Source organism: Grosmannia clavigera (assembly GCF_000143105.1).
Source record: "Grosmannia clavigera kw1407 unplaced genomic scaffold GCSC_108, whole genome shotgun sequence".
NCBI classification, from domain to species: domain Eukaryota; kingdom Fungi; phylum Ascomycota; class Sordariomycetes; order Ophiostomatales; family Ophiostomataceae; genus Leptographium; species Leptographium clavigerum.
Window position 1 is genome coordinate 1596128 of NW_014040837.1, and position 14783 is coordinate 1610910.

General features: G+C 50.6%; 3 protein-coding genes across 3 annotated transcripts; 1 reads left to right on the forward strand and 2 right to left on the reverse strand.

The window, feature by feature from the left end:
* Positions 1-7319: 7319 nt before the first annotated feature.
* On the reverse strand, positions 7320-8126 carry CMQ_6866 (50S ribosomal protein l24; the record flags this gene model as incomplete). Its single annotated transcript, XM_014320552.1, has 1 exon — positions 7320-8126. One exon carries the CDS (start codon positions 8124-8126, stop codon positions 7320-7322), a length of 807 nt encoding a protein of 268 aa, XP_014176027.1.
* Positions 8127-8418: 292 nt separating this feature from the next.
* Positions 8419-9663, forward strand: CMQ_6515 (uncharacterized protein; the record flags this gene model as incomplete). Its single annotated transcript, XM_014320201.1, has 3 exons — positions 8419-8572; positions 8699-9075; positions 9238-9663. 3 exons carry the CDS (start codon positions 8419-8421, stop codon positions 9661-9663), a joined length of 957 nt encoding a protein of 318 aa, XP_014175676.1.
* Positions 9664-9802: 139 nt separating this feature from the next.
* On the reverse strand, positions 9803-11421 carry CMQ_6877 (aspartate aminotransferase; the record flags this gene model as incomplete). The annotated part of the gene is made up of 2 exons (XM_014320563.1): positions 9803-10984; positions 11305-11421. 2 exons carry the CDS (start codon positions 11419-11421, stop codon positions 9803-9805), a joined length of 1299 nt encoding a protein of 432 aa, XP_014176038.1.
* Between the last annotated feature and the right edge of the window lie 3362 nt (positions 11422-14783).

The following is a 14783-nucleotide window of genomic DNA, read 5'->3' on the forward strand; positions in this document are numbered from 1 at the left end:
GAGACCGACTGGCCGAGTAGTTCAGGGAAGCACCAACTACCGCGTCCAGGCAAATCTATAGATCAGTCTGAGAGACTCCAGCTCCCTTGCCCCAGAATCGCCATCCGGTAAAGAGACAGAGAGAACTTTCCAATATCGGCCGCTGGACGACAAGACACTATAGCCATGCGCCAGCTAATGCCGCGTTGTTCCCACATCCCTCTTTAGCCCTTCTGCACCCCGCATTCCCCAAACGGGGAAACTGGGCACTTCGGTCGGGGCCCCATCCGGACTCAAACTTGATCAGCTTCCCCGCAAATCCGATGGGTCCAACGTGCAATGCCTATTCGTGCTTATTGTCACTGTTATGTCGCGTTGTCGTAGGCTTTCCTTATGCGGAACATCCGGCTGAGCTTGAGACGTTGGATCTTTACAATCTTGCTCCCCAGACTGCAAAACAAGCTGATAGAACCCGACATTTCTCCTTTGTTGCCGTCTTTCCTCCGCCTCCTACCCATTAAAGGTCGCCTGATGACTGTTGCACTACGTCGCCCAGACAGGTCGTGGGGTATCTCCTCAGCCAGCCACGGTTCACGTGTCCATGTCGTCGAATCATCAGTCCGTAATTATTAGACTGCAGATCTGAAGAGCGGTTCCGCTCTTGCTACTCCGCTTTTTTGTAACCATCATTGTGGCATACTCCGTACAACGGCCTCCAAAACACTGCACTTTGCGTCTTCCGCCATCTGCAAGATTCGCTATAAAAAAACTGCGCAATCGGGCTCTACAAAAGAGCTCTATTTGAGAATATAGATCCGATAATACTAGCACATTCGTTGATCTGTCTTTCTACTTGTTTCTGATTGTGACAAGCCGTCTCTTATACTAACCAAATATGAATGTCCTGACGGAAAGCACCATCGACAGCCAAACTCGTCTTATTGCAGCCCTGCAATAATCGAAAAAGGCTATCCTAAGCTCGTACGGGTAGCCCATCTTTCTCCACCAGGTGCAAAGAGAGGGGGACGTGAGGAGAAGCTGCAGTCTTACTTCATCTTTTCGCATTCTGTTTCGTGTTCGGGATTTGATTTCTCTGCCAGAGGTACGTTTTAAGAGACTAGCAGCCCACAGATGCCCGCATCTGTGGTGTGAATCGTGCCAAGAATGGGTGCAACATCAGCTTTCATGGGGGACGCTAAGGATCTTGATGGCGCCAGCAACTGCGGGAGGAATGGGGAATGTGGCAACAAAGGCGGAGATCCATTGCCGATATCAATACGACCTGCATCGGATAACAGCGGCCAACGTGACGTGACCAAGACTTCACTTCTAGATGAGAGTTTGCTCTGTTTTGGACGTTTACGCGCTTCTGGTTTGTATCCGCTGGCTTGAGACTCTAAGCCCAGCTATCTAGTCGTATACATTATTGATTCAAAGTCGATGGTATGATATCGGTCAGTACTATGAACCGTCACTATCTACTCTCTCTTAAGTACCATTATCACGGATGAGAAATGTATCACACACTTTAGCATAGATAGGGTAAGCGCTAGGAAATATCTTCAACACGATGAAAGATCCAAGAACATTGGCTGCAGGAGAATGGAAGAGGGGAATGTTATTGCGAAGGGGCTAGACTTATAATCGATATCCCAACTGCAGAGTACACAAAAAGATATGGACATTAATTGACGTAGGCTTATCAAAGACGCTTTTATATTCATTAGATACTCATCTCTTGCGGATATTTATTGGACCCAAAATATAGGGCTGTTTTTTAAAAAGGGATAATTTGGTAGATATGTTTTTCAGGGTCAAGCAAAACCGAAAAAAATTCTGATATCAATCACCCCATTGCCTTCATCAAGCTCCGCACGCCGCAAGACCGAGTTATACCATTGCTGTTAAAAATTGTAAAGCTTATTAATAGCCATTCTATACTATGATGGCATAAACTTCCCGGGAACGTATAGGTTCCAACTTATGCCATGTTCTTACGTTGCGGAGTGTCTAATTTGTCACGATGTACTCAATTCTCTTCGGTTACTTTTCCAGAACAAATGAAAGGAGCAAAGAAAAGCCCGAAGTGTAACTACATAAGAATACTGTCTCAATCACGAGCACCTAGTAGCTCTGCATCGGGCCTTTTTTGAGGCTCTAGAGCCAAGGTACTTCGCAAACAGTCTACAAAGGCTTCTACCTTACCTGCACATCGAAGGCGCTACTGTCAGCTCGCTGGTATTTTGAGGCAAGCGGGCGAAATAACATATGTCGTCAGGTCGCTCTACAAAGGGCGGCAGTTAGTGGCTAACGGTCAATATAAGAAATCCGATCGAACGGTAAGAGTACTTTGCGCGAATCACAAATCGGGCCCCAATGGCGGGCATGAGACAAAAACGTCCCAGGAAGAGCCCTAACATCACTTGTATCAATACAGAATGAGCATCAAACGAGTAGGCGACCGTGACCGTGAATTGCCAGTCAAATAATAGCTGGCCCGTCGCTTGTCTCCAGATCTAGTAAGAACTGCATAATCAAATAAGCGATATCGATTGCTTATTGCGTATATATACACAAGTGCTATTGGCAATTGTATAAAGAGAGCAAGTCAACACTGCGGACCCTGTACAGGACACTCTTGGCGATATTGTTTCGGTCAGCAGCGACCCGGCTCATCGTCGTTTTTGCTGCTGCCAACTGCTAGTTTCAGCCCAGACTACAGCGTGTGGACGCGGTGGCGCACATAGTCCTTTAATATGTGCTCGCGCTGCCATATTTTCCTCTGCGGAGCTGGCTCTTGATCGGACCTGGAGAGCTGACGATTCTTGGCATCACAATGGATAGCATATGTCGGTCCTCCTATTACTGTGCATTGAAATCGTAGAAACGTCCCTAGGTGAGATGAAGGGCATCGGGCTGTCTGACCTAGACGATAAGGCTACACGCCGCTTTATGCATGCATTTACAGGAACCTAATCCGGCAACCAACATTGGCGCCTGTCGAATTACCTCGATCAGAGGTCTGTAATGTATACTGAATTGAGAGGGAAAATATATGCTCAATACAACAGGTTGCTGCCTCCTCTATGTTTCGCCAGTTTAACTCTAGTAAATACATTATGATCACCCGCCTCTGCCTTGCTAGAAGCAATAGCGCAATACATATTGCTTGGGTCAGCTCTTCCAAATGGGTTACGGTAGAGCTTTTGGAACCGAGGGAAAAAAGTCTGGGTTTGCCATGCGCTCCTGATTTCGCCTCGCGATTTCGATCTGGCGTTTCTTCTCGACACGTTGCTGGTACACGAATCTGCAGAAATGTCAGAGGACGAGGCTCCAACATGGTGAACGGTGATGGGACCAAACAAACTTCTGGAGAGCAAAAATACGGGGCGAATCGTCCGGAGAATCGTCAGTCTTACAGATACACCGTTAGCCAAGCTTCGCAGTTGATAGTTTTAACCACCCGTAGTTTTACCTTCTCGGAATCGTCAGGCGTGCCGGACGTGTTCCTTTTCTCGACTTTTTCCCCCTTGTCCTTGTAATTGTCCTTTGACTTATCTTTGTCTTTGTCTTCGTCCTTAGTTTTGTCCTTTTCTTTACCCTTTTTCTTCTGTTGTTTCTCCTCATAGTCTTTCTTTACTCGCTCTATTTCCTCTTTCAGAAGCCTCTCCTTCTCTTCCTCTTTTTTCTTTTTCTTCGCCTCCTCAGCTGCTGTATCAATAATTGGTGTACAGAAACCGCGCTCCTTTAAATGGCTGGGGCAAATATAAAAGAAATCCTAGACGAAGATAGGATCAGCCATCCCGTGGCTACTGTGCGGTTGGACAGACACCCCACAGTAGAGGCATAAACTCGGGTGTGCAATTTTTTATGCGATATATACACATCGTTCGTGACAACTCGCACAATGACTTGATAGATCGCTCTCATACCTTATTCTCTGCCGTGATGAGGACACTGGTTGCAGGTTTGAAGCATATCTCGCAACCTCTTGCGGCATTCTCCGCCACTTTGCGGTGCGTGTACACATTTGGAAACGACATTTCTTAAGATTCTAACCACGAACACCCCACTGCTATGGTGGAACGGTCGAGACGTTGGGCTTGAACAAGCCTTGAGAATGCCGTCGAAGATGGCACATGACCGCGGGGTTTTGCAGTCCAGACAGTGTGCAAGATACACAGTGCAATTTTATACTGTATGCGCCTAGTTCGTAGTCCACCAAAAATGCATCCAACAATACGAAGTCTAACAATGAGGAGGGACTAAGACAGTAAAAATAGCTAGAAGCTTTCGTGTTTAAGTCCAGATGACGAAAGGGATGGTATCCAGTATTGCCGTCGACACCTAAGTAGATTGTACACCTTCCAGAAGCTGCCGGCTTTGGTTATAATCGTTCACCGGAGAAAGTTCCAGTATTCTCAGATATCAAACGCAGACATTAGTTGTGGAATGGCCTTGCTTAAGAGCATAGTTCATGTTTGGCCATGATGGTCATGGTTTTAGGACACTTGCTCTTTTTTTGATCGTTCAGCAGAGACTTATTCAATCCGACAGCTGCGCAAAAAGCAGTAATTATCTAGCAGATCCATTTATAGGAAACGTTGTGCTTCGCAGAATGCAATACTGTACTTTCTGGTTGATCGCATTGATGCATTCTTATGGCAGGGTTGGCTACTTTCCATTATAGTGGGAAACATGGATCTGTGCAGAGCAAGACGCTCACTTCCAAAAGCAACAGTTCTCATAAGTTGGCCTTTCCTTTATTCATTCTCCGCCTCCATTAACCTGTCTACTGTCGCCTTTTTGGCACTGATGTCGGGCGACAAAATAGACAAAGCGTACGGAGTAGGACTCTGTGGAGCCGGCGCGTTCAGAGTGGATAGAGGTACTCCGTACGGAGTAGATACTATGTAATATTCAGGTGTGGCATGAGGCCAACCTGTACCCACATCACAGAGTCTATTATTGGTCGCTTTTGCGTGAGGCCAGCCGCAGATGTGGGTCTTCGGCCACAGCACAACTGCGGCAGTATTGCACAGCCACTGCTACTCGAGAAACAGGACATCATTTAAGCCCCCCCGTCCGTTTACAATTTCCGTCCTCCGTACCCCGTACCATATACTCTTCTGCAGTCTTCGTTTCTGTTCTCATCATCGATTCACCAATTCTACTCTTATAGATCCGGTATGTTCGGGAACATCGATCCTTGCAAGCATCACGGTTGCCGCACTATGCGTGCAAGAAGCAATGTGCTCGCTCAGTGCGATCCTCCCAGGTCTGACACAATTACAAACAATGTAAGCCTATTCAAAACCTTCGAGATGGCCTAAAGTGCAGTAAAAAGTGACGTGCTCTTACCATACATAGATCGGGCCTTCAGACTCAATGAAGGCGATGATGGAAAAACATCTGCCAAGCAGCGAGAGCTGCGGAAGCAAATACAATACATTTGAAGCAAATGCCACGCCACTGGATATGGCCGCTCCTCAGACATGACATTCTCATATCCAATCCTACGCTTCGGCGTAGGGGGATGTGATCTGAGGGTTGCAGGCACATAGTGTGCGGCATCAAGGCGCTGTCCCTCTCTTCTGTGACAGCGCCTACCATTACCCCCCAATTTCACAAAGAGCGAGAAAAGCAAAAAAAAAAAACTGGAAAGAAGAGAATGAACTCGTCAGAGAAGCCAGTCGATATAAGGATTATCCCGGGAACATCCTCAAACTCCCCTTGCATCTGATTTTCGGCATTTTGGTTTTATTTTGACTATCTTTGGATCTGGCTGGGAACAACAATCGACCTGACTACGTCGTTAAAATTGGGTTTTGACATCTTGCACTGCAAAGAAGTTACAGGCATCCACTTGCATTTTAAACAATCAAACAACCCAACAAAAGATTTCGCCAAAGCCGATTCCACAAAGACGGCACAGGCCGAAGTGAAAAAAACATTCAGCTTCGGCACCAATCCTATTGCATATGACACTACATATTTACCGAACCACAAAGATGGCGTATTTTCAACAGAACGAGGACCCATTCATCAGCAGCTACGGCAATTGGGATCCGCTGCTAGAAACATAAATCAGATCTGCGATGGCGGACGGATCTCTAAATTTCACGGGCGGCTGCGGCGCTGCAAATCCAAACATAGACCTGGACTTGGCCCTCGTTTTTCAACTATCCCCTCAGCCAATCTTCCAGCAACGTATATATGAATCGAAACCAGAGGCTCCTGTGACCAGCCTGCCATCCTTTGGCAAAGGCTCGGTCTTGCTCGACATCCAAGCTGCGGGAAAATTCCCTTCCAAAGCAATTTTCTCAGCACCGTTTAGTGCTGGGATTTCGAGAATGTCAACTGGCATCTGGACTTCGCCCAACGCAATAGAAGACGGCAAGGAGCATGAAGTTGGTTACGTGGACGCCGTTTTACAATGACCTGCGGTCCAAATATACCCAGAACAGTTCATCTCCCCTACCGAATCCATGTTTCCTATCGCGACGGAAGGCTTTCAAGCGATCACTGACGATGAGTTTGTGAACGGGGCCTTTCCGTCTCTTGACCAATTTACTCTACTAATGACTACGACCCATGACATCACCACCAACGCATCCGATAGATTGACGACGAAACGAAGTCAGTACCCGTTAGGATCAAAGGCAGCAAAAACTTTTCCGGCGGCTACATATACATGTTCCTTTTGCTCCCACCAATTCGCCAACAAAAATGCATTGAAGTAAGCTAATCGTCCTGTTAGTTGTGTACTCCTTACTCTCGGAGATAGCTGACAGTAGCGATAGGAAGCACGAGAAAACACATACGCGGCCATTTGTGTGCAGCATTTGTGGCAATCGTCAAGGTGCCAACCGGGACAAACACCGGCATATGTGGGCGCAGCATCCTGAGGACGCGGCCCGCATGAACATCCCGGGGCAGCAGAAAACGTGTCCTCACTGCTTGAAGTCCTTTCGCCATGACAATCTGAAGCGGCATATTCGGACGTTACATTCGGGCGTGGCACCAAGAGGCCACCTGGTGGCAGAGAAGCAGCTGAAAGAAACGTAGGATACGTAGTAGTGAGGACGAGCTGATGCATGAGGGGTGCGATTTTTCAATTGTTGTTTCTGGTCTTTGATTTTTCAAAGAGCGTGGTCATGAATCTGTTGCAATTTTGTGTTCCAGAACAGTCTGTAATGAAGTTTTCACATAAATCAGGGTTGCGTTATCACATTTCAATGGAAAGACTTGGCTGAACGCCTATATTCATACAATGTGCTGCAAATGTACATCTGTTGTCGTGAGCGTTTTGGTTTGGTTTTGTCTCTTATCTTCAAGCCTCATGGCTTCTTGGGACGGCTCTCTTCCTGCATAAAACCATCGTCGGGGGCCAGATCGAAGAGCTCCTCAGCATCGATCATACGCTGGGTTTCTTGCCCAGCGGTGCCATCGACGGGCGCCTCGTTCTCTGCGGCAGTCAGGGAAGCATCTTCGGTATCGTCGAAAAACTCGTCTGCGGGCAGGCCGTCGGCCGGCAAACCGAGGGCGATGCGATCGCGGCGGAAGCGTTCCTGGACGGCGGGAGTCTGTATAATGCGCCAGCGCAGACGCCAGCCCCAGGGCCCGAGCTCAGCGATGCGGGCAGGCTTAGAGCCGAGCAGGTATTCGTCGAGACCGCCGACCTTGTCCACGGTACGCAGGACGCGTGTGCTGATGCGAGTGCGGATGGGGGCGCTGAGGGAAGCGGACCAAAGCCGCTTTTCCTGGATATTGGGCCGCCACTTGCGGCGGTTCTTCTGCGGATTGATGATCTCCGTCTGGCGCGAGACGGTGTTGCCGAAGCGGATGCGAGCGGTGCCGTAAAGACCCGTGTTGGACTGCTTGTAGAGCTGGCGGGGACCCAGCGGGTAGGGTGGGATTTCGGGCTGCTGAGCGGTAGCCGAGGGAATTGGTGGCTGGCCGGCCGGCAGGCGCACCTGCTTATAGCCGCGGGTCTGCTGCCGAAAGCCCGGGAAGTTGCTGCTGCTGCTGCTGGTGCGATGCGGAAGCCATGGCGACTGGCGAAGCAGCAACGGCTTTGCGGAGGATGAGGTGGCGTCGAGGAGGCACTGGCCGGCACGCGACAGCGAGAGCGGTGTCGTCGGCATGGCTGACAGCAGGGTGGATCCGGACGGGGCCGGACTCGGATTAAGAACAATGGGCGCGCACGGCTGTGTGGGCGAAACTTTCCTGTCGAAGAGGCTGGGATGCAAATTTCGAGCTGGTGAGATTTTGGGCCCGCGATTGAGCGGCGAGTGGCCCACTTTTTGCCGGCCCGTCAGGCACCAACCAGCTGCCAGCAAACAACAGCATGGCAACCGCGACCTGCTGGGCGATGCAACCCGGCAGAAGTGACGGGGAACAGCGCAAGCGAAACAAACCAAAAAAGGCGTCGTCGCGATGCTGCCTCCTGTGGAGGAGTCGGTGCTGCAAAACAACCCTGACTTTGCGAAGCTGTACAAGATCCTGACTACGGTCGTTCTCAACGAGGATGGATCGAGCAAGAGCGACGTCGGGGCGAAACAGCGGGAGGCTGCTCAGCAGGCAAGATACAGTGCAGATGCCGAGCTGTGTCGCTCTCAATTGCAAGGCATATTATACTGACGCGATTTTCAGGAGTTGAGAAGCGTTCGGCTGAGGGAAGCAAGAAGGCACCTGATTGTGGAGGCGATCTCGACAGCGGCACCTCAGGCACCAGCAGCCGATGTGAAGTCAGGAGCTGCAGCAAGAAGGGCAGCCAGGGCGAACTCGGCGCGTCCTTCGATGGTGATGAGGGAGGAGGCACCGCAGGAGGCAGTGCCACAGGAGCTGGCAGATCTGCTAGTGCTGTTGCCGGCTCTGCTACAGCGGGAGCGTGAGGGGAGCGGTGGTGCAGGCGAGGGAGCGAGGCTGTCGAACGACGACGTGGCTCTGCTGATGGCGAGTCCTCCGTTGTCACGGTTGCCGGAGCACCTGCCGCGGCTGGCCCAGCTGGTGTCGGCGAACCTGCAGGCGGCAGCGCTGGCACTGGTGCGGGTGGCGAATCCGATGACGAACCCGTCGTATCTGCACCGCGGCGTGACAACACTGGCGAGCCAAACAACGACGCTGCAGGCAGCAGTGGCGGCGGCAGAGATGCGGCTGGCAGCGGCGCGGCAGACGACTGCGACAGCGGTGCTGGGGCTGCTGGACCAGCAGTCGACGGCGCTGGCAGCGCTGCTGCGGTCGCTCGAGGCTAAGCATGGGCCGGTGGGCCGAGCATTGGAGCTGCGGGCGGCCGAGGTGGCGCTGGCGGCACAGACGAGCGAAGTCCAGGCGCGATCAGCACTGGCGACCGGCCGGCGCGTCCTCTACCCGCCCGAGGCCGTGGCTGCTTTGCGGCGCTATGCTAACCATCTGCGAGACGGCCGGATGCGGCTCGACGAGGCGCTTCGCGAACGGAGAGCCGTGCTGGCTGACTACGGCATCGAAGTCGACTCAGAGGATGAAGCAACGGCAGCAGCAGGAGGCTCCGAAGCAGATACCGAGGCAGAAGGAAGGCAGCGGAAGACGGGCGCACTGACCGGAAAGGAAAAGACAATGCGCGAGATGGCCCGCGTCTACCGGCAGATGGAACAGCAGATGCAGGAAGTGCAGAGCGACTTGGCTCGGCTCGGGAGGGCGTGAAGCGGTCTGAGACGGCAAGGCAGGAGTTACAGCAAAGCACGGCTACAGCTGCAAAACAAAGAGTGGACATTATTCCTTATTATATCTCGCCTGATTTTGATTGTCTGCTGACAAAGCAGTCACTCCGGCAGGTGGCCTCCTAACCCTTGACCTTGAAGATGGCTTCGGCCAGACGGCCGACGTTTTCGCTGGTGATGCCGGCAACCGAGATGCGGCCATCACGAGTGGCGTAGACAGAGTGCTCCTTGGCCAGGAGGTCCATCTGCTCGGGCGTGAGGCCGGTGTAGGCGAACATGCCGATCTGGCTGGTGATGTGCGACCAGTCGTGCTTGGACCCGAGCGTCTCGAGGTTCTGGCGCAGCAGCGAGCGCATGGCAATGATGCGGTCGGCCATGCCCTTGACCTCGGCGAGCCACTGGGCACGAAGGGTGGGCGATGCGAGGATCGCGGCAGCCACGCGGGCGCCATGAACGGGAGGGTTCGAGTACAGAGGCCGCACGAGGATCTTGATCTGGCTGTCGACGCGCTTAACCTCGGCCGCGTCGGAGCAGACGACGCTGAAGGCGCCGACACGCTCGCCGTAGAGGCCCATGTTCTTGGCAAACGACTGCGCCAGCACGAGCTCGTGGCCCTTCTCGACAAAGTAGCGCACCGCAAAGGCGTCGCGGTCGGCATCGCCGCTGGCAAAGCCCTGGTACGCCATATCGAAGAAGACGGTGTGGCCGCTCTCGCGCACCGCCGCCTCGATCTCCTTCCACTGCGCCTCGGTCGGATCGACACCGGTCGGGTTGTGCGCACAGGCGTGGAAGAGGAAGACGGAGCCGCTCGGAGCCGCCCGCACGTCTGCCAGAAGACCCTCAAAATCCAGGCCGATCGTGTCCGGGTTGTAGTAGCGGTACTTTTGCACCGTCAGGCCGGCGTCCTTAAACACGGCCGCGTGGTTCGCCCACGACGGCGCCGGGATGTAGATGTTCTTCGCCGCGCCGGCAGGCCCTGGGTAGAACCGCTCGACAAAGGCGGCGCCAATGCGCAGAGCTCCCGTTCCCGAGATCGACTGTGTCACTGCCAGCCGGCCCAGCACCGGGTTGCCGGCTCCGTACGCCAGCTCGGCCGCGCCCTTGGTGAACTCCGGCAGCCCCGTGATGCCCGCGTACTCCTTGTTCAGCCGCTGCGCCACCACTGCGTCCTCGGCCTCGCGCACCGACGGCAGAACGTACGGCTTGCCTCCATCGTCGCGGTAGGCGCCTACACCGAGGTTGATCTTCTGCGGGAACGAGTCGGCCTTGAAAGCCTCCGTGATGCCTGTGCTGTTCGTTAGCGTCTGTGTGGGGGCTGCAGCATCACTCTTTCTGTGGAGATGCAGCTCAGCATCTCGTTATCGCAGCTTACCAAGAATAGCCTATCAGCCGGCGAGACGTCGTCTTGGGTTAGCACAGCAAGGCAGCAGGAGCAGATTGCTACTCACGTCCTGCAAGAGATAAGGTCAGTATCAGTTCGACGTGTCTGCACTTGTTTCGCTCCTTCTGTTCCATCGCATCTCCTCTTCCCACTGCTCTCCCTTCGTCCGTCTCGTCTCTCCCCGCCCCCACATCATAGTCCTTCCCTTCACCCAGCTCGTCAGGACACACACACAACACATACCGGAGGGCCCTGGGGCACATTGGCCCAGGTTGACGAGGGCCGGCCAACGAGAGTGAAGGCGGCAAAGCTCCGACGGACTGCCGTCTGGCGCGCCGTCAATCTCAGGGTGGTTAACATCGTTATTGCGTTCGGACAGCTGCTCGAGACAATGGCGGTATCGTTTTCTCAGTGGGAGAAGAGAAAAAGGCAGACAAGAGGAGAAGAGAGAAAGGCGGAAAGAGACAGGAGGAGTCAAAGGGAAGAGCGGCCGTCAAAAAGGGCGGACAGGACCGGTTCCGCAACAGTCACAGGTGGTCAGATGTGTGGATGCGGGAATTGAGTCAACGGCCAGCAGCAATAGTGCTGCGCAAAATGCCACGCATTAAATTAAAGTGGAAAAAATGGAAAAATTAATCATCATGAACACGGGCAAGAAAAGGTCCAAAAATTATTAATATTCCGAGTCAGGTCCGAGTTATTCTCTGGCATCGCCAGCAGCTGCGGGGATTGGCCAATGAGCCCCCGCATGGTGCCCACCGGGATGCTAGTGGGCTTCTACTCCGTGCACCACTAGTCTGCCGCGCAGGTTCTGCGCGAGCACCAGTGTAAGACCCGTACGGTAATTCTTGTGGGATTTACGTCCGAACCAGTTGCACATATCGTAGTAAGCTCTAAAGCCTTCAGAAGATCTAGTGATGATATTTCGTTGGGTGGTTGACTAAAGCTTTAGACTGTGCGCAATGTGCGCTTACTTATCTAGTGATTTCGGCGGCCGAGGTCAGGTGACCTCGGGAAATCCACACTGGTCTGGTCCATTCGACAAGATTAGGTACTCCGTATAAGTTTTTAATTAATATAGGACGTGAAAAGGCGCGATAGCTTTTTCGATAGTTGTGGCACCCTACTGTGAATAAACTAAAGTCTCGAATTCATTAAGACATTAACCTTAACTAATACTATGTGATCCGGCTGCTTATTTAAAGCCAGTTTCCTGCAATGATGAATGTGTTCGCGGTAGTCAAACCTCCTTTCCATCACCACGTTAGTGTCTCTCATACGCCAGTATTTCTCCCAATAAAACAGACAGTGGGCAACATGCCATTCTCGTGTGCTCCAAAATGCACCTTCCGTATCTCCTAAGGCAGCTATTTGGGTTTTGTTGATAGGTAATTTTCCATGCTCGTCGGCGAAATATGGCCATGCTCCATTAAGCCCTGGACCGGCATGGTCGAATTCCGCAGAAAGTTCGTCGTCCCGACAGTAATGCGGAAGCCAAGCTGCCGCAAGGCTGTCGTAGGCACAACCTTTAGAAATAACCTCCTGTGTGTCTTTTCCACAGTCGCATAGGTTAAGGCCAGGGCTTAAGGTGCTTGGTCTGTAGACATCGGCAGGTCGCGTACATGTAGAGTTGAGGCCAGGGCGCAATCTTAAAAAAAGTGTTATTTGTAGAACGAACGAGAGAAATGTTCCGATAGCAACAATTATTAAAGCCATTGTCGTATACTGGCGCAGCTTTTGTCGATTGTTTGCCCGGTACTGTTGGATTATAGGTGTTTCCAGGCTATCTTCCATGACCTGGAGGGAAGCATCTTCTCTAAATTGAGATTCCTCAGAGCTGAGCGATAATCTTGTAGCTGTGGACATGGTTTTATTTTTCTGCTTAAGGACAGAACGTTTAATAAAAAGAGTACTGTATTAATTTTTGATATCTGCTATAGTTAGCATTTGCAATAAAGTAGAGAGTGCTGTTACAAACAGTTCAACACGCATTAAAGTAGTACTCTTACACGATGTCTTTGTAGTCACCTGATTAAACGCAGCTGGAGGCACTTTTATGAAAATCTATGATTTAATTGAATTTAACCCGATTATATAGGAAACAGTGGTAAGGACCTAATACGTAGAATCTATAAAGCTGGCTAAACTAGAAAGTACTATCGTAATTCTTATGTACTGTTGTAAACCTAATGTCCGTAAGCTAGCGATAAGCTCCACTCACACACACAAACAAGACAACGAAGTTGAAGGCCAATCTCGACGATCGTAAAAGATACTTGTATTATGTAGGAAAACCCTCTAGGAGAAGGGTGAAGGAGGGGTTACAATATATCTCTCCCTCCAGCATGATTGGTCCCCTCCTTCCTACCTTCCTTTCAGAGATTTAACACTAGCTACACACGTTATCATTGCCTTTATAAGCTTAAGTTGTTGATGTTGATTAAGGAAGGGGCGATAATGCTCATAGGACGTTGTCGATGTCGAAAGGAAGCTGGCAATAGCTACGTTAGGAATGCTGATAACGGAAGTCCCAACACCGTTGGCTACGGTATATCACTAATTTTAAAACGTAAAATAATTTCGGATTATGCAATGCGGCAATAAAGTTACCACATTCTAGATAAACAGCTTTCTTTAAGAATTGACCTTTGCCACAATCTCTGCTACCCTAAAAGTTCTCGCTCTATATTACGGAAGTTGTACCGCGCTGAACTATATCAAAGATTGATTAACTACCCGTCTTCAGTGTTGTTCATTTTTCGCAGTAAACATGGCTGAGTATTTTCCAATTGAGCAACCCGATATTTCTGATATACTGAGTCCACTCAATACGACTTCGGATCTAAAAATCAGTCCTCGGCAAAGCTTTAGGGGTCGAAGGTCATTTTGCAAAGGCAACTGCTTTGTCTTTCTAAATGTTATAGCTTTACTATGCAACCTAGCTTTCTGTCTTCTATACACGGTTGTCTTTTCTTCCTCAACACTCTCCCAATTTCGAAAACTTTACTGTAAGTTGCGAAACATTCTGATCTCTCTTGCATACTAACATCTATTACCTAATTTAGCAGAACCAGTCCGTTCTATTATTGAATTTGAGCCGAGACGGTTCGAGCTAAGTGCTATTTACTTGGCGAATGGCCCTTTGAATACAAACAAGCCAAGCAGTTTTAACGGAAACCCTAGACCGGAGCTTGATATGGCTTGGCATAAGCTTATAGGCCGTACGCAATCCCCCTGTTTGTTCTATACGTTAATGCTTATTCTTTTACAGACCAGGCTTTTCGAGTGCCAAAAGAAGACCTTGGTCAATTTTCAGATGAAGAGAATTTAATTCAGCTTTCCGATGGTTCCGGCTATTATGTCACTCTTGCCGTATTTCATGGCCTACATTGTGTGCAGCGGTTGCACCATTTCATTCATCGTGATATTTACTACGACGGTATATCTCAGGCGGATTTTATTCGACTGAAAAGCCATACAGGTACGTTGATATTCCTTACAGTTATTCAGATTAGGCTAATCATTGGTTGCTTCGAAAGAGCATTGTCTTGATTGGCTAAGGCAATCTATTCAATGCAATTCCGACACTACACTTCTTCCACTTTATTGGGACAACACGTATGTTTGAAGGGTTTTAGCTACACATGCTCTTCCAAAAGTAACACCAGAACAGCTATCCATTTCCGACATCAAAGGACGCAGGAAAACATCAATGTGTTAAG